The sequence below is a fragment of the Cryptomeria japonica genome, chromosome 5, assembly GCF_030272615.1.
Source record: "Cryptomeria japonica chromosome 5, Sugi_1.0, whole genome shotgun sequence".
Classification (NCBI taxonomy): Eukaryota; Viridiplantae; Streptophyta; class Pinopsida; order Cupressales; family Cupressaceae; genus Cryptomeria; species Cryptomeria japonica.
In genome coordinates this window covers 569,977,713-570,004,533 of record NC_081409.1, presented here as the reverse complement: position 1 = coordinate 570,004,533, position 26,821 = coordinate 569,977,713, and the positions used below count along the sequence as shown (strand labels likewise).

Genomic DNA, 26,821 nt, shown 5'->3' with positions numbered 1-26,821 from the left:
GCAAGACTTAGTATATCACATCCTTACCTGCCACGACGGGATTCATAAGGTATGTAGTACCAAAGTTGAAGAAATATCAAGATGTGGGTTGAATTTATCACAACTGGCCAATTGACCTTAGGGATACAAAGTGTTTGAGGTGTTTTCGTTTTAGTCAAGACCAAGTACAAATTGAGCCAACTTCAGGCTTTGGAAAGAAAAGCACCTAAAATACACTTAAAGAAAAGGATCATAAAAAGTCCAAGGATTGGGTTGATCTAGACCCATACTCATTTGTGCCTCTAAGGAAACATTCTTGTGTTTGTATGCTTGCTTTGTTTTCTTGTCAAAGAATAATCAAAAAATCAATTCCAAAACAAATATTCATCCAACCAAACATTTTTCAAAAACAATCAAAAAGATCAAAAACAAAGAAAAGTATCAAACTTTATGACCATTCTTCACATCTTGCGAAAGAAGAATCATCATCAGAACATCAACTTGAAAAGAAGACCATTGAGCTCAAAGGCTTTGACCAAAAGGAGGAAATTCTTCTATCTAAATAGACAAATATTTGTCTCTCATAGACTTTTTTTACGTCACATGCGTCTCTACCTTCAAGGCAAAACAAATGAATTTGATTCAGAATCATTAAACTGCAAGGCTTTTATGCAATATAGAACTTTGAGTTATCACAAAAAACCAAGGAGGCAAGATTAATCCCAACTTCTTCCCAAACATTTGTATCACATACAACATAACTTGAGAAATGCCACCAAAATGTAGTCACATAAATCTGTCCATTTTAATTAAATAAATATTTTGTATTTATTTGATTAAAAATCCACTAAGCCATCAGTTAATTAAATTAATATTTAATTAATTCATCTTCAAACATTCTCCTATTAATTAAATAAATTATTCAATTTATTTTAATTAATTCATTAAACCAATTTCAAATCAATTAAATGAATAAATCATATTTATTTCATTTAAATCCCCTATTCCTCTTTTAAATAAATTAAATCAAACATTCATTTAAATCATTTATCCTCCCCCACTTGCATTTTCCTACAAATGCAACTTGCACACATTTATTCAAATAAATGAATTTTATTTTAAATAAAAATCATATTTTCCCTCACCCACCAAACCCACTTGCAAATCTAATCCCCTTCTAGATTCTTCTAACCCCTTCCTAATTAACCTAATCCATCCCCTAATTATTGTCACATTCCTAAGCAACATGGAGTCACTTCTCAAAGACTTCAAAGTCTTTGAAAAAGCATTTAATGCTTTGTGTGTTCAACAATTTAACCTTCAAAGTCTTCCAAAACTACTAATGGCTCTTACATGACCATTAATGGCTCTTACATAACCATTTATGGTTATTTCAACTTGCACTCATGTGTCTCCTCAAGCATTTATTGTTTTGACCATGGTTATCCATTTTGTCTTTGCACAAGAGTTTATCCATTGGATAAAAGCTATATTCTTTGAAAAAAGAATTTATTCATTCAACTAACCTTGACCCTAACCCCCAAGTTAACTCCCAGGTCATGTCAAGCATTTAATGTTTATTCCCTCTCCTCTCAACCTATCTCACATTGACACTTGTCATCCTGGGATTGGGTTGAAAGCCCTCGCATGGATCTCAAATCATTCAATTCTGACCCTTGTTGAGATTACTCAATCTCAACCATCCGTTGCTCCATTTTTCCTATAAATAGAGCCCATTTCTTCATAATCCAAATCCTGAAAAACTTGTATGCATTTAAGCTATAGGCATTTTGAGAGAGCATTTTAGCATAATCAACTCATATATTGTCATTTTGGTTAAAATAAATCATTTTAATATCAATAGCATAGTATTAGCTTTTTATTCACATTTAGAGCAAATACTTCAATCTCAAACCTCCATAAGCATCCATAGTGCAAAAAGCTGCTAAGAGCTACACTATTTTGGAACTTGGAGAGGAGAGGAACAAAGGAGAAGGAGCCAAGAGTATGGTAGAAGGCATTTGGAGATGTCTTCTTGCATTTACATTCGTAGTTAAATGTTTTACTTTGTTCTTGGTGTCTCTTTTGATATGCCTGCTTAGGTTGATCTTTGGTTGAATAACACTAACCTTAATACTTGTTTCTTGTTGTTTGTGTGTTATACTACCACAGGTTTTGATCTAACACTTGCCCTTTTTGCAGAGCATCAGGTGGCATCAACACTAGTGGACTTAGGAGATAGTCTTTGAGAATCTGAAAGGTGTGTTGACATTTATCATCCCATTTGAACTTGATATTTTTGTGAAATGCTCAAAAGGATGACATTTATCTGCAAGTTGTGTTATGAATCTGCGTATCGATTGAATTCTTCCTTGTAAAGATCGAAGTTGGCCGATATTCTTCGAAGGTGGCATTTCCAATATGGCTCTGACTTTTGCTGAATCTACTTCAATTCCCCGTTGTGAGACAATGTATCCAAGGAGCTTCTCAAAAGTCACCCCAAAAAACACTTATTGGGATTTAATCTGACTTTGTACTTTTCCAAGCGTTCAAAGATTATTGATAAAATGTCCAAAAGTATTTCCCTTGTGACTGATTTGCCCAAGAGATCATCAACATAGTCTTCCACAGTGATGTGCATGAGATCTTGAAAGATGGTTGCCATGGCTCTTTGATATGTTGCACTTGCATTCTTTAATCCGAAGGGCATGACATTCTAACAAAAGGTACCCCAAGGACAGGTAAATGTTGTTTTATGTTGATCTTCAGATGTTATTTTAATTTGATTATACCGGAAGAATCCATCCATTAGTGACAACATTGCATGGACAGATGTGAGATCAACTATTAGATCAATGTTTGGCAATGGAAAGTCATCTTGGGACAAGCCTTGTTAATATCTCTGCAATTTGTACATATTCTGATGTTGTGGTATGGTTTGCTGGAAGGTACAAGATTAGAAATCCACTCAGGGTAGTCAATCAGTTAGATGAAGCCAACATCCAACAATTTCTCAAGTTCCACTTTTACTAATAGTTCCACCCAGAGATGCATCTTGCGAAGTTTATGTTTTACCAGTTTGGCACTTGGAGTGACTATCAAATGATGCATAACAAAATCAAGATCTAATCCAAGCATTTCGGCATACGACCATGCAAAGTTGATTTGTCGCTCTGTAAAGAATGTTATAAATTTTGGTCTTTCAATTTCTGTCAAAGACTGTACCAAGAAGATGTGTGGTACATCCTTCGTGCCAATGTTTGTTTTGATAGATTCTTCAATAAACATGGATGATTTTTCTTCATATGATGTTATGGGGAGAATGTCAAACCTTCCATCCTCAAGCGCCTCAGAGAAGTTTTTACCGTCGGATGCGTCCTTTATTTTTACTTTTTGGGGTCAGACAGTGCCACAATGTGATTTTCACCATAAGACCCATGATTTGTTTTTATTTTTATACTTTTGCAACCAGAAGGTTTGGCAACCTCTCCAAAATATGTCACGCTATCGAGTTCTATGATGTATCCTTCTTTGTGGTCCACGAGTGGAAGATCATCTCATATACCAAGGTAGTCAATAAAGGCCTCTTCGGTTTGGAATGTGTCAAGTCATGGAGGTCCTTGTTGGTCCCAATCAATGAGTTGTGGATGAACAAGGGGAAGGCCATCACTGTGTTCAAAGTCAACGAGTGTGAGGGTAAAGACACAAGAGTCTACAGATATTTCAATGCAATCATTGAGGTCATCATTGCTACTCTCCTCATCAGTCTTGATTGTAAACGAATCCAAATCGACGTCCCTAGAAGGACACTCAGCAACAGGAGTCTTCACTCTTTGCAATTTTGACCTAGAGCTTCAAGACGTAGAGGCGTTAGGATCCCAAAATATTTTTATCCATGGTTCTCCACTATCTTTCTTTTCTTTAAATGTAGAATCAAATGATGTTGTTCGACCAACTCTGAATTGCTTTCTAAATTTATCTTCTTTAGTAGGCTCGCCTAATTCTCTGAATATTTTTGTAAGCTCATAGTCACTAGATGGCTTGTGTGAACCCCATTCCCATTCATTAGAGTCTATGGAATAGCGTGTCTCTTGTTGTTGGTCATTAGTGGAGATAGAACCTATGATTTGTAATGTTGTTTGGGAATTAAGACCACGCAATCTCAATGGTGCAAATCCAAGTCCATTGGTGTGTTGCTTCTTTTGTACTAGCTCTGGTTGCAACGGCTCAACAATACCTTTCTTTTGTAACCCAAGAGGGCCTTTTTCCATCATATCCAAACTTTTCTAAGAACTTAAAACCTTTTCCATAGTTCTCGCATGGTATTGTGATGTGGTCTTGTTTATAGATTCTTCTTCAGGTTCCTTATAAAGCATTTTGTAAAGGTCTTCTTCTCCCATCTCACCCCATTTCTTGAATGTAGTGGGATCCCACTTTATTATGATTGTGGATACTTTCTTTGAAGGATGTGGTCGTCCATAGTCCTTAAGAGAATCCATTAGTTGACTCAAGTACATGGTTTGATTCAAGTTATACTCTCCCATGCCTTTGTCCTTGTATTTTCCTTTGAGCTCTCCTTGTTTTGATGTAGAAACTTTAAATGATTCTGGATCAACATATGCTAAAGATGGAGTTGCTTCTCTATTAATTGGGACTATTACTTCTAGTCATGGTTGCACGTTGTTGTAACATAAGAATGGAATTGGATCACCTTTGACTGTCACTTTAACTCCATTATGTGGTAATTTTATACATTGATGATATTATGATGGTACTACTCTCATTTCATGTATCCATGGACATCCCAAAAGTATGTTGTATGTGAGATCAAGATCAAGGACTTGACAAACCACATCCTTTGCCATTGGCCCAACACTTAAAGGTAAGGTGATTGTTCCTTTAGATGAGCATTCATCATCATCATAGGCTTTGATGGTGATCTTATTTCTTGAATCCACGATTTGTTCAGAGTATCTCAATTATTTGATAGTGTTCAATGTGCAAACTTTTAGACCTACTCCTCCATCTATCAAGACTCATTTAATACGATTCTCATGGAGAAAGGCTTCAATATGGAGATGTACATTGTGTGGTTGACATGGAGATGTGTCATCGACTTCTATGAATGTAAGGCAATGTGGAATGGAAAGGTATCTCAACATGGCTTGAAACTGGTCCACGTTTAGATCAGTAGGTACGGAGGTTTCTCTCAATGCTTTATCAAGAATAGCTTTATGTGAAGGGGAGATGCGCAAAAGCTCAAGGATGGAGATAAGGGTAGGTGTCTTCCCTAATTGGTCTACAAGGTCGTACTCATTATTGGTAGATGATGAAGTTGTGGTCTTGGATGAAACATCGTGCAAGGTAACTTTACCCCGTTGAGTCATAACATTGCATTCAGGGGTTTCATCATTGGATGATGAAGATGATGATCCAATGCCTTTCAAAACAACTTTACCTCTTCGAGTAGGACCTCTGAGAGTTTTGCCCTTTATAATAATGGTAGAAACATGATTGTCCATTGAAATATAATTGACTATGTAATCATAGTATGTAGTAGTATAATTGGCATTGTTATTCGATTTAGAAGCTTTTCCCTTATCATGCTTTGGGAATATTTCCTTGAACATCGGATGTTCCTCATTGAAAGTGTGACCATCAACTTCTATGTTGCCCTTGTCAATAAGATCTTGTATGATGTTATTCAATCTATGACAATTGCTAGTCTTATGTCCTTTGCTTCACTTTTGGTTCATAAGGTGGATTGTTTGGTATTGTTATAAGCTTGTTTGCAACCAATTTCTTAAATGTTGTCTCAATTGGCTCACCCAAAGGAGTGTATTTTCTTGGAGGCTTTGATGGCCTTTGAGCATTCACTTGATTATTGGAATTAGATGAACTTGCACTAAGGAAAGTTATCTTTGTTTTTACCACACTTGCATCTACTACCCCATTGTTAATGATGTTCTTGTTTTTGTTCCAAAAGCGGGGTTTATCTTTCCCATTTGAGTCATCTTTGTTGTCTTTGAATAGCTTAATGGTACCTTGCTCAATAAGGACTTTCTCAACTGCCAATCTCTTTTCAATGAGTTCCTTAAAAGTAGACAAACAAGCTTTTCTTAATTAATATCCAATGTCCTTGTTGACGTTTTGAGTGAACATTTCCACCTTTTACTTTTGTGGGATATCACAAGAGCATCGACTAGCTAAAATTCTCCACTGCTGTAAGAATGATGCAAAGGACTCTCCAAATGTATAAATTTTAGTGGCATGATTAATGCATACACCAATTAATGATGGAGGTTACACTCATGTAACACAAGTTTATAATGTAGTTCAAAGCATGTGAAGAGAGATGTATGGATGGATGGGCAGATTTGGAGGGAATGCATAAAACTATAATGCCATTACATTTCTTATTAATATAAAACATGCTATTGTGTCATATTCTTGGAACTTTTCTTATGTGTGTATTATTCACCTTATAATTTAACTAATCATGTGAAAATATAGGCTTAGTGTTACTCTACATAGAGGTCCAGTTAAACCTAACGTGCATCTCAAGTGAGCAGCCTCTAAACTAATATCCCGATATAAGGTAGTGTAGCTATGATCTAACCGCACACATCAAAATAATCAACACTGCCCATATAAGTCATTTGCTTAATAAATTCAAATCTTTTCGCAAAATAGCCTAAGGGAATTTCGTTCAATTCTAACAACCAAAGCACAATCCTAAAGAGATGTATCTCAAGAAACAAAGGAAACAATTTAATCTTGCAATCAAGAACTCCGTGTCTATACAATGCTTCTATACGAAGTGAAAGGAGAAGCAACATCATTTGCCAATGAATTATATTCATGCAATATCTTCCAACAACTTAACTATTTTTCCTCTCCAAATTGATTCAAGGCATCAATCATTCTATGTTATACTTTAAATTCTAAAATTGCGGTCAACAACTCTTGTCATACTTCTCACAAAATGGGGCATATTTAGATGTTTGTAAATGCAATATTTCATGTTAACATGAACATTCTTTAATTCAACAATTTCCTTCACAAATATGTAATTAAGGAATTAACATATTTTAGATACACATATCTTCAAACAATGATTTACAATATAAAATTCCCATTTAAAAAGATAGACAAAACATCGCTTCTCTTATTGAAGGGAGATACATAATTTAGTAACATCTTTTGGATAAATATATCTTCAAACAGTCATTTATAATGTAAAGTGACCATGTAAAGCGACCATTTAGAAGGCTAGAAAAGAGAAGGAATCAGAGACATCATTTTCTGTGAAGAAAACTGTCAGGGGAACCAGTGTACAACTACGTATATTGCAAGTAAAAGAAACGAAGCATAAGAATTAGTGATTGTACACTCAGTTTCATCTGTTAAATAGTGGGGCATAGTTTACAACATACTATACTTCTGCCACTTGATATCCAGAACCCTTGTTAGATTCAGGCTGATTTTCTCTATTATTTAAAACTGCAAAGAAATTGTAACGAAAATTCATTTTATATGCTTGCTGAGGAAGATTATCTCCAACAATCTTCGGCTTCAGCTTATTCCAGCTTCCACAAATATGCAACTCCCATCTTCTGTTTTAATCATTCCAAGTGGAACTGGACATATTTTCAAAGGTTATACAATGCTCACAATGCTTTGAGGGAACATATAATACTAAATGGCCATACAAGGCTACCACAGACGACCTATAAAAAATCACATATTTGAAGACTTGTCATTTATCAAATAAAAAAGGAGCTCTAAAAGGCTAAAAAGAACGTCAAATCCAAGGTATGCTCTCAAATGCTAAAGCATCAGAGGATAACTTCTCAATTTCCTAGACAAGAAGCTATCGGAAGAGAAAACAAACAAGGTTAATATATGCAATAATAAGCTGTTCACATTACTAGCCACAAAAGAATACATGTCTAATTCATTATTGCCAAGAACTTCCTTGCTCTTAAGAAAATTAAATGCATTTGGTTAAATCAATTTTGCTATTAGTGTGAAGGTCATTTTAAAAGCTAAACATTACAGTGCATATAATAATAATGTAAATAGAATCAGAACAATCTCACTGCAAGTTAAAAAGAATTGACAATGTCAGTAGGTTATAATCTCATTGATGAATCAGCCTTAATATGAAGAAGCAGCAAAATTTAAAAAAATAAAACGCACTCTGAAATATTAAGTATCCTATGGCATGAAATCATACCTCAATGAAATCTAATAGTTGACACAGAACCAGATTGGGATGATTCAGAGACCAATTCAACAATAGGCTTCCCAATTGAAGTGATAGGTCCCATGGATGGCCGTTCCATAAACACTGCAGAGGAATGGAAGTATAAACTTCCACTGGCTGAGGCTCTGAAGATAGTTGCTGGATGAGACAAACAGCTCTTATTCAAAGGACCTAGCATAGAAGACTCTTCATGATCCCACTAAGGGCTTCTACAACTTCAGGGATTTTAGCAACCGATCCTTCCAGATTAATAGCATGGTACTCCAACCCAGTCCACTGAGAGATTAATGCAAAATGAGGACGCCTGTAAAAGCTACTTATTATCTCCAGCACCACTGTGCCAGGCCTTGCAGAAATAATGTGAGTGAGAGCAGCCCCATGTGCCCCCACAATAACTGAAGCCGCTTGCACAGCCCGCACTTGATCTATCATAGCCATATGAGCAAAGAGCCCATTGACAATCTTCACCTTACATTTTGAATAGCTACTAGCCCATTTTTGTAATGCATCCAGAACTTCCTCTTCATTTCTCAGTCTCGATTCCACCTTGCCTCCATGACGAGGATGAGCTAAATAATGTTCGCGCCGCATGAAAAGGACATTGTGAACTGAAGTTGACCTGAAATTTTTGTTTTCACCAGATAAAAGCCCAAAGGCTGCCCTGAACATCTCTCCATATTCAACCAGCCTTGCAGTTTTCCTGTCCTCAGGTTTCTGTTTCAGTTCACTTACAGAGCAACCATAGCACGGTATGCTTTCAGTAAGTCCCTTGAACAAAGCAGTTTCATAGCCCAATGGTGTAAGAAGCACATGGCGAAAACATACAGGCCCAGAAAAGTGTTTAGCATATGCGACACTTGTAAATAAGGCCTCCCAAGCATCATCCATAGGGGACTGCAAAAAAAATCAGTTGAAAATGAATCACAGGGATAAGCAACCATAATAATCAGAACTTGCAACTACCTCAACATGTCCAAAACTGCCTCAATTTCAAAGAATAACTAGAATTCATATTGTTAATTGACATACTCAATTGTGAGACTGGACTGTGCATACCAATGTACATTGGAAGCAGAAACCAAAATATCAACCAACATATGTAGCATTTGTCAACAAGGCAAACATTGATATGACTGGTGACCTTGGCATGTGAAATGTACACAGGCATTAAAATAAAATCTGACAGCAACATGACAGAGATCAAAATTGGCACCATTCCATTCTTTATTTAAAATAAATAATAAATTAAAATATTAAAATATATATCCAGGGAGTCCCATGAGACCAAAGGGGTACAAAGGGTGCTGCCTTTGCGCCTATAAGGATGGACTTCCTAGGCACCCTATTGTAAAGAGCCCTCATACTCTCTGTCTTGATAAATAGATGAATTAATCACAAGGAAGAGGATAATGGTGGCAAAGTTGAGGAAAATGGTGATAGGATACCTCACAAGGTATTCCACCTCATTTGGATGGCACAAGCCACATGAGGCCAAGGGGGATAAGGTCTGCCCTTGGCCCTAGGGTAGAGGGTCTCTGGAACACCCCACTTAGTCATCCTATCCTATGCCCTTCTATGATTGAATTCTCTCAAGCATAATTTAATCTTGTAATTAGGACTATGCTTTATATATATATGATTGGTGTTTTCTAAGTAATAGATCTATTTAATAAATTATGATAATGTGTATTTCCTAACTTACCTGCAGGGTTTCAATCAAAGTAACAGGTATCTCTAAACCCTACTCTACCTCAATTAGGGTACTTATAATTTGGGGACATTATATCTACTTAGCATTCATTACCCTCTCAATGTGGAATTGTCTCCATACTATCAAAGTTGGCCAATGATCATGCTCAAAAGTGTCTCCCTGACCTTCGCAAGTCATCTCAAGACAATTGTGCTGAAGGAAAATCAAATATCAGCAACCTGTTCAAAAATTAAAAATAAAGCTAAAAGAAAACATTTTTTAAAAAAAGTATTCAAGTGAAACTTTTATTGCTTCACTTACTTCAACAATTCCAACTTCACGAATGAAATGTAGCATGCAATGTGGTGGTTGGTGATGAACATTTGGATTCCTTTAACCTCAACATACCCTTGTTTGATCCTATCAATATTTTTACCAAAAATATGTAGCATTAGGTTGAGTGCATGAACATCACAAATGTCCAAAAGATGTGTAAATAATGTCTCATCCAAAAACCTGGTTGTGATTTTGAGCATGGTTCATTATAATTTAAACAAAAATTTAGGTCACACATCCTCAATAGCTCGTATGAGGATGTCAATGTTAAAATTGTGCATAATTCACCTACCCTTAAAATAATCCTTTGTTTTCAAAAACATTGCCCCTTTAGAAGACATTGCAATCACATTGATTGAGGGTCAATTTTTGTAATCTAACCATCAAAAACGGACAGCCCTATCTCAATCCATAAATCCCTAGTAGGCTGCAATGAATTGTCTTTAAGTTTTACCTACATTGCTGATAAGCTATTGCACACCACCTCAAAAACCTAGGCCCTTGTATCCTTTTGAAGACTTCTTAACTCTCTTCCCCATTTCTTGCCAATAATGGTGACCAAACAAAATTGAAAAGCAAACTATTTGCTTAGATACATCTTGCAAGGTGTTGATCAACTCTCTCTAGATTCATTTTGTAATGTCTTTACCAATGACCCCTTGTTCACTTATTGTAATGTCCCCTTTTGTAAATGCCCTAGTTTTAGCCCTAAATCACAATTTCCAAGTAAAAACAAGAAATGGAATAGAGTTTGTGATACTATTTACCTGATTGAGATCCTGCAAATATGTTAGGTAATCATTGAAACATAATTCATAAAATAGATCTTCACTATTAGAAACATTATTTTAAATCTAAGTTACCCGTTTGGGTTCGGGTGTGGGTTCAAGGACGCGAACCCGATTTGTGGGTTTGAGCAAATTTTTTTTTGCCTTTTTGATTCATATATATATATATATATATGCAAAAATTTAAAGAAATATTTAACAAGGCAAAAAAAATTATTTTTTTAATGTTTAAAAATCACTTTGATGTGACTTAACCCAGCCGGTGGCCTGGGTTTGCTCAGGTTCGGCCAAGATTCACCCTAGGGGCCCTGGGTTCCTTGGGGTGAGTCGTGGCCGAACCAGGCACATACCCAACACGAACCAGGACCCACATGAACCCAGTTCATGTTAGGGGCCTCAAACAGGTGAACTCGGCAACTTAGTTTTAAATCAAAAGCATAGATCTTTCTTATAAGGGTTGGGAACATTAACTTAATCATAAGATATATCTGATTTATTGGTGGAACTTAACCATTGGAGAGTTAGGCTAAAGAGGCATATTAGGGTGCCTTAATGATCCTCTACCCTAGGCCCAAGAGCAGATATACCATCTCGCTTGGCCTCATGTCGCCCTTTGCCATCCATATGAGGTGGTGTACCTAGTGATGAATCCTATAGTCGTTCCCCTTTTCTTGTTATTCTTATTCTCCTCTCTATGATTGGAGTTCCTTGATCTAATGGTCAACCATGGTAGAGGTTTAGAGGATACTACAATAGGGTGCCTAGAACATCTTTCCCTTCTAAACCCACTCCTTGCACCCCCTCTATCACTCACCACCACGAGGTGGCATACTTAGAAGAAGACCTCATAACTGTTTGCCCTCCTTGTATTCCCTTACTATCCCCATGGTTGATTGCAACATTTAAACAGACATATAAAGAATTACACACTATTGTCTATACTCTATATATAAAAGACCATATAATAATATCATATCCTTAGATTTCATACACATTATTCATAAGTGAGTAATTATTCATAAGACTCATTATGCTATCTATCACAAGAATTATTACTTCATACCAAATCAAAATTGTAATACTACATTTTTGCATGGCTGAATTTGGCAATCTCATATCAGATCTGATCTTGTTTGATGCCTTCTTGGAGTGGTTAGTTTGTTGTATAAATATCTCTCTACCGTGGGTGAGGGGTCATGTCTTTTCCTCAACCGTAGGTGAGTAGTCCTGCCCATTCATAAAGTCAACCGTAGGTGAGTAGTCCTGCCCGTTCATAAAGTCAACCGTAGGTGAGTAGTCCTCCCCGTTCATAAAGTCACCGGTTTCTTTGCAAGAGATGTCCCTTTTTATGTTGCCTTTTCATAAACCACTAGAACCTTGTGTGATATTGCACCCTTTTGATATTTAATTAATTTATAAATCTGGGCATAAATCAGTATATAGATTGTTGGAGTTATTATGTGAGATGGCTGCCCTTAATGTTATCATGCATGTTTCTTATAGAGGACATCCCTTAGTGAATTTGCTTCTCATGAATATTACCAATCTCTATAGCCAAGGTCGATCACTTTCTCTTGTTGTTGGTTCGAGTCAGGTTTTAGAAAATTGTGAAGTCTCGGTACAAGAAATTTTCTCTTATTAACAATGGTGCGAGTATGGCAGGGGCATGACAGTCTGCCCTTCCCAAGATTGCTTGTCCTCGAGCAATTTAAGGTTTGGATGATTGAACCTCAACTCCTTCCCAAGTTGCACCTTCCATAGGTAGACCCTTCCATTTAACTGCGTACTCCTCAATAGTTTTATTTCTTAATCTCTTTTCTCGCACATTAAGGATGGTTTCTAGCTCCAAAATCAATTTGCCTTCATCATCTAATGGTGGCAACTTTGGATAAAATCTTTGTTGCATAAAATCTCTAGTTCCCAGCATACGACTCTATAAGCGGATCAAATCTCCAAAAGATGTTGCCGCATATCTGTATAATGCTCGAAAGGGACTCATCCCTGAAGACATATGTTGGGTGGCGTTGTAGCAATACTCTCCCAAATGTTGCCTTTTCATCCATCCATTTTGTTGCCCATCTATTTGTGGGTGATACCTAGTGTTGGGGGTTAGTTTTGTTTCGGCTAATTTGAATAACTCTTGTCAAAATAGGCCAAGAAAACGGCCATCTCGATTGCTTACAATATTTTGAGATAGACCATGCAATCTAAAGACTTCTTAAAATATAATTTCGGCCACTTAAGGGGTTCTAAAATCTATGGACATGGCCATGAAGTGTGCATATTAGGTTAGACATTCTATCACCATATAGATGCAATCTTTGCCTTGTACCTTAGGTAGCCCTATTAAGAAGTCCATAGAAATGCTTTCCCACTTAAAATTGGGTATGGGCAAGGGTTCAAGACCTCCTAGGAATGTATGTTCTTTAATTCTTTGGCACACCATGGACTCCCTAGTATGTTTTAGTATATCTCCTTCCATGAGAATCTTTCCCTGATTTGTTTGTAAGTCTTGTGGAATCCTTGATGCCCAGATAATGGGTTGTCATGGTAGGTTTTCAAAATTTCTTTTCTTAATTTTTGATCTTGGGAGTAATGTATATTCTATCCTTCTAAATGATGATGTCATCAATGACTTAGTATATTTTATCTTGTACCTTTCCTTCTATTATGTCATTTGAGAATGCATCCTTACCACATTCTGTAACTATGGATGTTTTCCATTCCATGGATCTTGTTGTCATGGAGCCAAGGTGGGGTCTTCGTGATAGAGTATTGGCTAAAACATTATTTTTGCCCTTCGTGTACTTGACATCAAAATCATCATATGCTTGTAACTTGCTTACCCATTTTTGTTGCCTATCATTCAAGTCCTTTTGATTTAGAAAGAACCCCATACTATCATGATCAATTTTCACTACAAATCTCCCACAGATTAGGTATTGTCTAAACTTTGCTAGGGCATGCATAATCGCTAGCATTTCTTTGTCGTAAACGAAATAGATTTTTTCTATTCCTTTGAGTTTTCTACTTTTGAAGGTTGTGAGGTGTTTGTTTTGCATTAACAACACCCCAACACCTTCCCTAAAAGCATCACAATATAATTCAAAAGGTGAAGAGGTCTAGTATTGCCAAAACGGGGCAGGAACTCATTACTTTAAGTCTTTCAAAGGCTGCTTGTGCTTCTTCGTTCCAAAAAAATACCCCTTTCTTGGTTAAGTTAGTTAGTGGGGCAGTCAACTTTGAGAAACCTTTGACAAATCTTCAATAATAGCTGCAAAGTCCCAAAAAACGTCTGAGGTGGGTTAGTGTTCTTGGTTTTGGCCAACTTCTTGTTGCCTCAATCATCTCTTCATCCACACTAGCTCCTTGAGCACTGATTTTCTGCCCTAAGTACAAAATTTCTTCCATCCCAAAAGTTCTTGATTTTTTGGCAAATAGTGAATGTTGCTCACGTATCCCCAACACTTCATCTATGTGTCTTAGGTGCTCTTCCCAAGTTTTACTATAAGGTAGGATATCGTCAAAGGAGACCAATAAGAATTTCCTTAGCTGCCCCCTGAAGATGTGGTTCATACAAGACTGGAAAATGGTTGAGGCGTTTGTTAGCCCAAAGGGTAGAACAAGAAATTCAAAATGGCCATAATGGCACCTAAAGGAGGAGACCATTATGTAAATTAATGCCCAACTAAGAACCAAGGCGGTCAACAACAGAGGAACCCCTTACCAACTCAGCAAGCATCTTTTCAGCAAAGAATTCATGCAACTCTGGATAATAAGCAAGTAGAATACCAAATTACACGGATTGAGACAATAGGTATGCTTTATAGAAACTCCATAACTATTCTAATTGACACTAGTACCATAGAATGATTTATATCCCCAAAGCTATTAAGTAGCTTTCCTAAAAGAACTGGTTTTATGGCCAATTCTTGGACTGTAGAATATGCTAATCAAACGAGAGCTCGGGTAGAGCAATGTTTGTTTGAAGCAAGACTTGAACTTCCAAGGTTAACTACAAAGGTCAATTTGTATGTAGCACCCCTAAGTTCGTACAATGTGATTTTAGGAATGAATTGGTTGTGGGAACACAAGGTCAAAGTCGATTGTTTTTCCAAGGCTGTGGAATGTTTGAATGACCTTGGGAACAAGGTGTACCTTCAAGGAATTCAACATGAAGTCAAAGTGTGGCAAATCTCTGACATGCAACTGAAACGGAGTAATAGAAAGGGGTGTCAAGTGTTTGCAGTAAAAATGGAAGAAATTGGGGAATTTGAGGAGGTTGTATACCAAGACAACATGATGATGTATGAAATGACTTCACATAAGAGAGAGGAGTATATGGAAAGTGGAAACCACTAAGAAGGAAGAATCTTTCGTTGAAAAATATCCTTACCTCCAGGATTACCAAGATGTATTTCTTGAAGAATTGCCAAGATTGCCACCAAAGAGAGTGTTTGATTTCTCCATTGACTTGGTGCTAGGAGCTTAACCTGTATCTAAAGTTCTTTATCATGTGACAACTATTGAACTTATGGAGCTAAAAGCACAATTGCAAAAGCTTATTAGTAAAGGATTGATTCGACCAAGCGTATCACCATGGGGAGCTCCAAAGATATTTGTTAAGAAGAAAGACGGAGCCCTGCGCCTATATATAGATTACCAAATGCTAAATAAGGTTACTATTAGAAATAAGTATCCCTTACCTCAAATTGATGATCTATTCGATCAAATGCGAGGGGCTGCAGTAGTTTCCAAGATAGATTTGCAATCAAGATTTCATCAAATGAGATTGAAAGAAGAGGACATTTCATAAAACAACTTTTAGAACTCGGTATGGGCACTATGAGTTTACTGTATTAACTTTCGAACTCACCAACACCCCAGCAGCATTTATGAATCTAATGAACAGCGCATTTAAGGATTTATGAATCTAATGAACAGCGCATTTAAGGATTGCCTAGACAAGTTTGTGTTAGTATTTCTGGATGACATTCTAATCTACACTAAGAATGAGGAGGAACACTTACACTATCTACAAATAGTCCTGCAACGGCTTCAAGAACACAAATTATATGGGAAGTTATCCAAGTGCTCCTTTTTCCAAAAGGAAGTATAGTACTTGGGGCACATTATCTTCGCTAATGGAATAGCAATAGATACAGCAAAGATAAAGGCCATACTAGAATGGTCAGTCCCAAGAAATGTTCAAGAGGTGAGAAGTTTTATAGGTTAGGCAGGTTATTACTGAAAGTTCATAATGAATTCCCCTGCATAGCTCAATCCGATCACTACACTTCAGAAGAAAGGGAAAAAGTTTGAGTGGACAGAAAAATGTCAGGAAGCTTTTCAATATTTGAAAGAGAAGCTAACAACAACACCAGTTTTGAAAGTGCCAGATCTCGAGGACATTATATGGTTGTCACAGATGCATCCGTAGAAGGGTTAGGAGGGGTTCTCATGCAGGAAGGACAAGTAATTGCTTATGAGTCGAGGAAGTTTAAAAACTAAAAGCAAAATCATGCACCCCACGATCTCGAGCTTGCAGCCATTGTGCATGCTCTCCAGATGTGGAGACATTATTAACTGGGAAAACCATTTGAACTTAGATCAAATCATCAAGGGCTAAAATATATATTTATCCAACTTAATCTAAACGCCCGTCAAAGAAGATGGTTGGAGTTGATCTCTGATTATGATTTTGAAATCAGTCACATCAAAGGTAAAGAAAACAGAGTGGCAAATGCCTTGAGATGTCAGAGACACTTATCATCTATGGTAATTGGTAACACAAACTTTAGAACACGTGTTCTATAGAATTTGGAAGGGGTTGAATACTATAATCAAGCCAAAGGGGCCCTTCAAGATAATTCTTAGGATCCAAGGTATGAAGGACTCGTGGAGCCAGATGGCCAATTGAGGTACCTGTTGTGATGAATTCACACATCGCCCCATGGCAAATGGGGACCTGTTGGTCTCTGTTTTATCATCTACCAAACATTAGAATAGGATACCCGAAGGTATTCTATCCTCTCCTGAAAAATCACTATTGATTCCAAGGTCTATATGTGCGAACAAGCGACTTTAGTGAAATAGCTTCTTGGGTAGTGTATGCTGAAAATCTCAAGGGGGACTTACGTTAACAAATGTCTTTGAACTGTTGGACTTAAGACGGAGTTAGCAATTTTAGGCTCTCTTTTTTTTTAAGATTTTCTAAGATTTAGACTTTCAATAGGGACAACTACACAAAGCTGGTGCAATCTTCAATGGATTGTGCTTATGATTGAGATGTTGGGATGCACAGAGGATGGGCTCAGACTAACTTTACACAGTGAAATGGAAATCATCCATTCACCAAAAGTATCAGCGGAGATACACCGTCAATTAACACTTATCAAATCCTTCATTCAATTCTAATAACATGAAAGCAAATCTACATTTAACTTTAACTAAGTGTTGAGGAAATTGAAACCATGCTAATCATTCAAACAATAGGGATTACAAAGCCTTAAGAGAAAGCGCACAAGCAATATATTATTCGAAATGACCTTCACGCAACAATATGTCCAAAACCTCACACTCTCCAAATGAGAGGAGGTAACCTTATGTAGTTTTTCAAAAATCAATGAACGACCGAGATCAAACAATGATCAAGGACCCAAATTGAAAGCTACAAATCCTAATTAGGGTTTCCCAAAACTCTACTAGTTTGAAAGAATGAGAAAGTGACATGTGGCATAGCTGCTATTCTCACTGAGGTGAGCGTCCAGTTTCCTCTTTCGCAGATTCGATGTACCTGAACACGATAAGCCTGACCTCCTCCATAGTGACATTTGGCAAGCTGCTAATCTGGAAGTCGATGATGTCCACATCATCAGTACATGTGGCGAGGATGCTTTCCCACTCAATTGCTTGAGCAAGAAAGTTCTCATCAATGAACAAAAAATTTGCAATCCTTGAAAGATCGCCCTTGTCAATCATCCCTTAGTTCTTGAAGAAACTTGACCGAATCCTGGCTCTCAGGTTCTCTGCCTGCAAATGCTTCTCCCTTATACTCTCTTTTTTCCAGATCTCAGACGCTACATGAAGCACCTTACTCAAAATCTCCCTGACACTCTCCTCTGTTCCAAAGCACTTAGTCTCGGATTTCTTCAATACTTCAATCCAGGTGACCAAAGCATAATACCAGGTTTTGAAGTCATACCTATCCCCAGCCTATATGACACTTGCATCCACCAAACTTCTCTTCGACAAGCCTCAAATAACCTTCAGATGTGGAAGTATTTCATCCTGAATTTCCGACACGTCTTCCCAATTTGTAGCTAGGTCCTGAATACGACTGACCAACGAAGAGGCAAACTCATATGCTGATACTAAATTTTCCACAAGTATATCAGCCCATGTTGAAGCATCTGAAATCCACTCCTTGGCCTGCGTGAATGTGCCCTTCATATCCTCGTAATCCTTCATTGACTCCTGTTGAAGAGACTGTGGAGGGGTGACCAGTATCTCTTGGTTGAGTGGCCTGGTAAGATGGAGAACATACTTCCTCCATTGCTGATTTTCTTCCTCAACCTTCTTTCTCTTCTCTCTCTCCTGAGCTAAACTCTCCTTGAGGGCGTTACAAGAGTTGTCAAAGTACTGGACTTCTTGGTCTTGGGTAGGCTTACCCAACTCTATAGTAGTGATCTTATAATCCTCTGGGGCAATGTTGTCCCGAATTTTCCCTTCCTTTGGCACAACTATTTGAACTGTCTTGAATCCTGCACTATCCCTTTGAATCAAAGAGAACTTTTTGGCTGGCTTGGGTGGCTTGACCATGACTGGTTCATTCACCTTCTCCAAAAATGTTGTTGTAATCTCTTCAAAATGGGCTTCCTTCGGGACCTTAGCCCTTATCCTTTCCCTCAGCCAATCAGGAATGGTTGATTGCTCCACGGTATTATGATCAAACCCATCATCTGTCCCTCCTGGTCTGGTAGCTATGCCATCCAAGAAGACTACTGGAGATGCAGGCGTTTCAACTTCTATAGCTGCATTTAAAATTTGCTCTCTGTCCGGACTTTGGACAACTGCTTTCATTATTTCCTCAATTGAAGGAGAAGGCACTCTCACTTCATCATTTACCATACATATGTCCCTATCCTGCTCTTCAACTGCATTCTGATCAGGCACGGCAGATGCGGCACTTAGGATGGAATGACCTTCGTTGGACTCCTGTCTCTCCCCTACAACCTTCTTTCCTATGGCCTTTCCAAAGCTTCCAACTAACTCCTTCCTCTTCCGGGACCCAACACTCTCTGGATTCCGAGCATTACTTGCAAAGGCACAAGGGTTGGAGGACAGAGAGTCATCTACTCCCATTCGAAGGTCAAGGCCACACCTTTAGACTTCAATGGTTTTGTCCTTTCAAAGGTCCACCATTTAGAATATTCGACCACCAACCTCATGAGGTCTGCCAAATCTGATTTCTCTCCCTCTGACCAATCTATCAAGGCTAGTGGTTCATTCTTCATCTTTTCAAAGCCTAGTTGCTGAAGCTCAAGGTTGTCTTCTACTTGGTCAGCAACTCTAAACACCTTTGTTGCTCTTACCATGCTCAAGGGAATCCTTGACCAGAATCTCTTCCTAACCTCAAAACTATTGGCTGCGTTAGCCCAATAATTGTTAATTTTAGTACTTTCAGATTGAATAAAACTCAGAAAATTAGAATAAGGTTAATTAACTTATTGTTTTCCAGACTTAAGCATAATAAAGGAAATGAAATGCAAAAGACAAAACACAGTTACCCTGGGAAAACCTCCTAGGAGGAAAAACCCAGCCAAAGGATCCTCAGATCTGATTATGATTTTGAATTCAACTGAACATTACATATGGTCTACAGCCTCTTATGAAGTTCGTTGTATGGTCTCCAGCTTCTTATGAAGTTCGCTATATTATCTCTAGCTTCTTATGAAGTTTGCTGCCCTTAATTAGGGATCTGCAGATGTCTAATGGAGTTCGCTGTCTCCTATTGAGGATCTGCTGCTAACTAATGGAGTTCGCTGTCTCCTATTGAGGATCTGCTGCTGTCTAGGGTAGTTCGCTGTTTGCCAGATGCCTTAATATAAAGTTCGCTTTTCACTGAATAAAATTTTCATCTACTTGAGTTGAGTGGTAATAATGAGAAGCAAATGTCACATTTATAGGAGACTTATTTCCTTTTAACATGTCAGCCTTCTTGAATTAAACATTATTAATTATATTAATTATATTAATTCCTTTTAATTGAATTGGATAGGGTCGGCCCTATCAAGGAGGCATGATGTGTTTAAGTGTAGCGTGGGAGCCCTTTTAGGTGGGAGCCGAGGTGTATTGGGCCTGGCCCTATATGATGGAGGCAGATTCCAATGTTGCCCAAGGCAATTGGAATCCGCCAGCCCTAATTACAACCAACACTCCCTCTTAATTAGGGAATAGAATCATAATCATAATCTTCCAGCTTGCACACAAGCATAGACTGGATCCACCTTGCATTGCTCACAGAGGGTGGAGAGGATCCTTTTCTACCATCTTACATTGCCCGCAGAGGATGGTTTAACAATTACACTTCCTTTTACAATACCATCTTACATTGCCCGCAGAGGATGGTTAATAAATACACTTCTCCCTGAGAAGTTTACAATACCACCTTACATTGCCCGTAGAGGGTGGCTAACATTTACAACACCATCTTACATTGCCCGCAAAGGATGGTTAAGAATTATACTTCTCCCTGAGAAGTTTACACTACCACCTTACATTGCCCGCAGAGGGTGGATTTATACAATACAAAGTATCACTGAACTTGAGACTCCCTCTCAATCGGAGTTTCATTTTCTACAATACCGAGTCTATCCCTGAAGTACACAAACTTCACTTTGGATAGAGGCTTGGTAAGGATATCTGCAACCTGCTCATTAGTGCTGACGTATTTCAGTTGAATGGCACTCCTTTGCACCATATCCCGAATGAAATGATAATGGGTTTCCACATGTTTTGACCTGTCATGAAACACTGTATTGATAGACATTTTAATACAACTTTGGTTATCACAGTGAATAACTGTAGGGTCCCATGGCTGACCAAACAGTCCAACAAGAAGCTTACGAAGCCACGCTGCTTCTCTGGATGCTACACTTATTGCAATATACTCAGCTTCAGTAGTACTCAATGCCACTGAGGATTGTTTTCTGCAGGCCCAAGAGATCACTACAGAACCCAAGCTAAAACAAATACCGGAGGTGCTTTTCCTGTCTTTGACGCTTCCAGCCCAATCTGCATCAGAATAACCTTCCAAGGTTATTGGAGTGTTACATGGATACTTCAGTCCAAAGCCAACTGTGCCCCGCAAGTATCTTAGAATATGCTTGGCTGCAACAAGGTGAACATGCTTGGGCAAACTCATGAACTGACAGAGGGCATTCACAGCAAAACATATGTCTGGTCTAGTGTTAACTAGATACATCAGTGATCCAATCAACTGTCGGTACTTAGATGGATCTGCAAATTCAGAGTTAGCTGCAGAAACACTTAACTTCTTTAAGTTAGATTCCATAGGAGTAGACATTGGTTTACAATCCATCATTCTAAATCTTTTCAAAATGTCAATAGTATACTTCCCTTGACTTAGAAAGATTTCGTTAGATCTTTGTCATACTTCTAGACCTAGAAAATAATGCATTAGACCTAAATCTTTCATTTCAAATTCTGAAGCTAATTCTTTCTTGCATCTAATAATAAGTTCATCTTTACCAATCAAAAATAAGTCATCCACATAAAGAACTAGAATTAGCATTTCATCATTGGCTACTTTAAAGTAAATGTTAGGGTCAGCATCATTTTTACAAAAGCCTAGACTTAGCAAATATTTATCAATTCTTTCATACCAAGCATGAGGAGCTTGTTGAAGACCATACAGAGCTTTCTTTAACCTGCACACATGGGTTAATCTATCATGAATCTCATATCCCTTAGGTTGCTCAATATAGACTTCTTCCTCAATGACACCATTGAGAAAGGCAGTCTTAACATCCATCTGATGTAGTTTCCAACCCTTAGAAGCAGCAATAGCAATTATTGTTCTAATGGAAGTATATCTAGCAACAAGAGTGAATGTTTCTTCATAGTCTATGCCTTCCTTTTGGGAAAAACCACGCGCTACAACTCTAGCCTTATATTTTTCAATACTACCATCAGCATTATGTTTAATTTTAAATAACCATTTAGAGGAAACAACAAACTTACCTTTGGGTCTAGGCACAAGGTCCCATACATCATTCTTGATGATTGACTGATATTCTTCATCCATAGCAAGCTTCCAGGCATGATGACTTAAGGCTTCTTCAACATTGCAAGGTTCAGTTTCAATGAGATTACACATTAAAGAAACATAGTTGGAAAATACCTGAGGTCTCTTAGTTTCACGGAAGGTGCCACTTGGAGCAGCAAATCTTTCAGCTTCTTGAATGGTGTTTCTTACCCAAAGTGGTCTCTTCTTGGTAACGACAATGTCACTAGGAATATCAATGGGATTCATGGGTTCTAGAGGATCATCATGATCATCTTGTGGTGGAGGTTCAACTTGCTCACTCTGAATCTCAGGGTTAGTATCAACGTTCATATTTTGATTATCATTAGATTCATCAATAACACAAGAACCTTTCGATTTCTTAAACGCAATGTCTTCTTCAAATTTAACATCCTTACTTACCTCAACATACCTTTGACTTGGGATGTAAATCCTGAATACTTTGGAGGATTCACTGTATCCGACTAGCATGCCTTTCTTTCCGAAGGGTTCCAACTTTGATCACTTTTCCTTGGGCACATGAACATAGACGGGACTTCCAAAGATCCTGAAGTGACTAATGTCTGGTTTGAATCCCATGAAGGCTTCTTCCGGGGTCATGTTCTTTAGAGCACGATGAGGACATTTGTTCTGGATATATACTGTCGTTCTAGAAGCCTCAGCCCATAGGAAGGTCTACAAGTCTTGATCGTGAATCATAGCCTTTGCAACCTCCACAATGGTCCTATTCTTTCTTTCAGCAACACCATTTTGTTGAGGATTGTATGAAACACAAAACTCCCTCTTAATTCCTGACTCAACACAAAAATCATGAAAGCTACCGGAGGTGTACTCACCTCCATTGTCAGATCTTAAACATTTGATTCTTTTACCAGAGAGGTTTTCAGTTAATGCTTTAAACTCCTTAAATTTACTTAAGACTTCATCAGATTCTTTAGATTTCAAGAAGTAGATCCAAGTTTTCCTAGAGAAATCATCTATGAAGATTACATAATAAAGGAATCCACTAGGAGATGCTATAGACATAGGACCACATAAATCAGAGTGAACAAGTTCTAGTTTGTCTTTAGCTCTATTTTCACTTTTATGAAAAGGACTTTTAACATTCTTACCAATAGCACAACCTTTACAAGTGTTATCATGAATTTGACTGAGTTTAGGCATACCTTTGACTAACCTTTCAAGGGATGGAAGGGCTTGATAATGTAGATGTCCAAGTCTTCTATGCCATAACTCACATGATTCTGGGGCCTCATTAATGAGGGCTTGAATAGGGTTAGTAGAGAGCTTATAAAGACTATCATATCTATGACCAATTATACGAGCACATTCAAAACTATCTTTCTTAGACCAAGCAAGAACTTTTCCTTCAGAAAATGCAATTTGATAACCTTTATCTTCTAGAGCAGAAATGGAAATTAGGTTTCTTTTAATTCCAGGAACAAACAATATATCACTAAGAAGCAAGAAAATACCAGAATCTAATTTTAGAGAAGTAGAGCCAGAACCTCTTACTGAATAACGAGCGTCATCACCAATTACTACGTGAAGGCTGGTATCCTTTTCTACTAGGCCTGAAAGATGATCGCAGTAACCTGTGATGTGTCTGGAGGCACCACTATCAATCAACCATGTATTGCTATCTGAGGGAACACTGCTAGATAGAGCAGAGATGAATAAGAAGTCATCATTTTGTTCTGAGACTTCATTTAGGTTTGCTTCACTTTGGTTAGGGTTAAACTGACATTCCTTAGCATAATGACCGAATTTGTCACATCTAATACATCACACACGCGAGGTATCTCTTGGTTTCTTCCAAGGGTGTTGGGGACTAAAGGATCTGAAATCCCTATTTCTTCTAGGATAAGGTTGCTTCCAATTTCCCTTTTTCTTGCATTGAGCTGCAAGCATGTGATGTTCATCTACATGGGGGCTCTTGGATTGACTCCTTGTGAAGAGGCGAGACTCTTCCTGGATGCAATCATTCTTAAGGCGATCAAGAGTAGGTAACTCCGACCGACCACTTACGGTTTGGATAAAGGACTCCCAAGAGAGAGGTAGACCATTAAGGGCAATCATGACAAGGTCTTTATCTTCCATGTTATGGCCAATTAAACCTAGTTGATTCTTTAGTTCTGAAATTTTTATGAAATAGGAAATAACAGAATCTTCTTTAGCCATTTTGATATTAAGTAGTTGTTGTCTTAACGTAATTGCCCTACTAAGATTGTTAACTTCATATGTACCTTGTAGGTGGCTGAACATTTCCCTTGCAGTGGTGAATGAGGCAATAGAGGTGATGAGGTTTGACTAAATCAATGAGGATCTTCTTGGCCTTGATAGCATCCCTTTTGAATTGTTTCAACTCAGCTGCATCCGAAGGCTCAGTTAGCTCTTTCGCTTCAATGAATTGGAGAAGATCTTCTTCCTCAAGAGCCAACTTGATTCGAACTTTCCATGCAGTAAAATTGAGATTCCCATCAAGCCTATCTTCAACTTTCAGCCCCATTGACCTGATCTGCAAAAGCTACAGCAATCTGGAAATAAAGGTGTACTGAATTTTAAATCTGAAGATTGATCTAACCAATTAGCTCTGATACCATGTTAATTTTAGTACTTTCAGATTGAATAAAACTCAGAAAATTAGAATAAGGTTAATTAACTTATTGTTTTCCAGACTTAAGCATAATAAAGGAAATGAAATGCAAAAGACAAAACACAATTACCCTGGGAAAACCTCCTAGGAGGAAAAACCCAGCCAAAGGATCCTCAGATCTGATTATGATTTTGAATTCAACTGAACATTACATATGGTCTACAGCCTCTTATGAAGTTCGTTGTACGGTCTCCAGCTTCTTATGAAGTTCGTTGTATTGTCTCCAGCTTCTTATGAAGTTTGCTGCCCTTAATTAGGGATCTACAGATGTCTGATGGAGTTCGCTGTCTCCTATTGAGGATCTGCTGCTAACTAATGGAGTTCGTTGTCTCCTATTAAGGATCTGCTGCTGTCTAGAGTAGTTCGCTGTTTGCCAGATGCCTTAATATAAAGTTCGCTTTTCATTGAATAAAATTTTCATCTGCTTGAGTTGAGTGGTAATAATGAGAAGCAAATGTCACATTTATAGGAGACTTATTTCCTTTTAACATGTCGGCCTTCTTGAATTAAACATTATTAATTATATTAATTCCTTTTAATTGAATTGGATAGGGTCGGCCCTATCAAGGAGGCGTGATGTGTTTAAGTGTAGCGTGGGAGCCCTTTTAGGTGGGAGCCGAGGTGTATTGGGCCTGGCCCTATATGATGGAGGCAGATTCCAATGTTGCCCAAGGCAATTGGAATCCGCCAGCCCTAATTACAACCAACAATAATCTTCTAAATCAGCTCTGTGCTCAGATGTCATCCCTTCGATCCTTTTTATTTTGCGGAACGGATCAAAATTCTTCCTCGCCTTGTATTGATAAAAGGGGTGCCAAGCCAACTCCTTCTCAGCAATGGCAACAGCTTGTGATGACAGACATGTTTTCAGTCCATTCCCAATCGTGAGAGAGGAGGTTCTCGCCTTCTTCTACTTATCTCTTTGAATTGCCATATACCCCTCCAATTGCCTCACAACCTCGAGTAACACAACTCGGTTGGTAGGGTAAACTAGAAGCTTATAGGGAGATCCGGTAAACCCCTGAATTCTAAGGTAAGTGAATTTCGGGTATTGGATATACCAATATCCGAATCTACTGATGAAGTCCATAGACTCTTGAGAGAGTCTCTGATGCAGTCCACCTTGCAACATCCGTGTGATGTGCATGAGAAATGTGTCATTCACCCTTTTAAAATGGAACTTTTCTTCCATGTGGAGTTGGGGATAACAATCATAGATTGGAAAGTGGTTTTCTTTGTTTCCTACTTCCCCTCTACAAGTGAGACCTCTATATCTGTAGGTTCTAGCCTGGGAATAAAATAGGTACGAACTCATGAAGAAGGTCCTGTTTGCTTCCAGGTTCTTCAGTTGGCTATCCAGTTTGTCACTTATCATCCGAGCCCAGTCTATCATCTTCACTCCATTCATTATTTCATTTATAAAATAATACATCCAGGGCTCGAATGGAGCACCTTGAGGATTCCCCGTTATCCTGTTCAGCAGAACGATCATATCTCCAATATCTTCCTTGAAGTATGCTCTCACCAAGCTCTTCCTCTGAAGTTTGGAGGCACCTTTCCTTGGCTTATCCAGCCAAGAATGATTGACGATGGCGTCATACTCCTCCAAGTGGTCCTGATACATGCGATCAGCTTCATCCTTGGTCACGTACACAGCGTTATGATACACTGGGATTCTGCAGGCTTCTCTGATGGCCTCATCGCTGATGTTGGCCAATACTCTCCTATTGGGTGCAACAATATCCCTACTGGCGAAGTTGTAATGCCTAGCACA

At 38.1% G+C, this 26,821-nt stretch overlaps 1 protein-coding gene across 4 annotated transcripts in view; it reads right to left on the bottom strand.

The window, feature by feature from the left end:
* Positions 1-7,129: 7,129 nt before the first annotated feature.
* The window catches only part of LOC131073742 (beta-1,2-xylosyltransferase RCN11), a 67,478-nt gene continuing 47,786 nt past the window's right edge, over positions 7,130-26,821 (bottom strand). For 2 of the 4 annotated variants that reach the window (XR_009112979.2, XR_009112977.2), the window contains 2 exons: positions 8,219-9,142; positions 7,130-7,709 (listed from right to left, as the gene is read on the bottom strand). Coding sequence is in view for 1 of the 4 variants with exons in the window: in XM_058010245.2 (XP_057866228.1) it covers positions 8,420-9,142 (723 nt within the window). In the remaining 3 variants the exon portion in view is untranslated. Of the gene's footprint in view, positions 7,710-8,087; positions 9,143-26,821 lie in introns of those variants that run through there. The other 2 variants (XR_009112978.2, XM_058010245.2) reach the window with 2 other exon arrangements.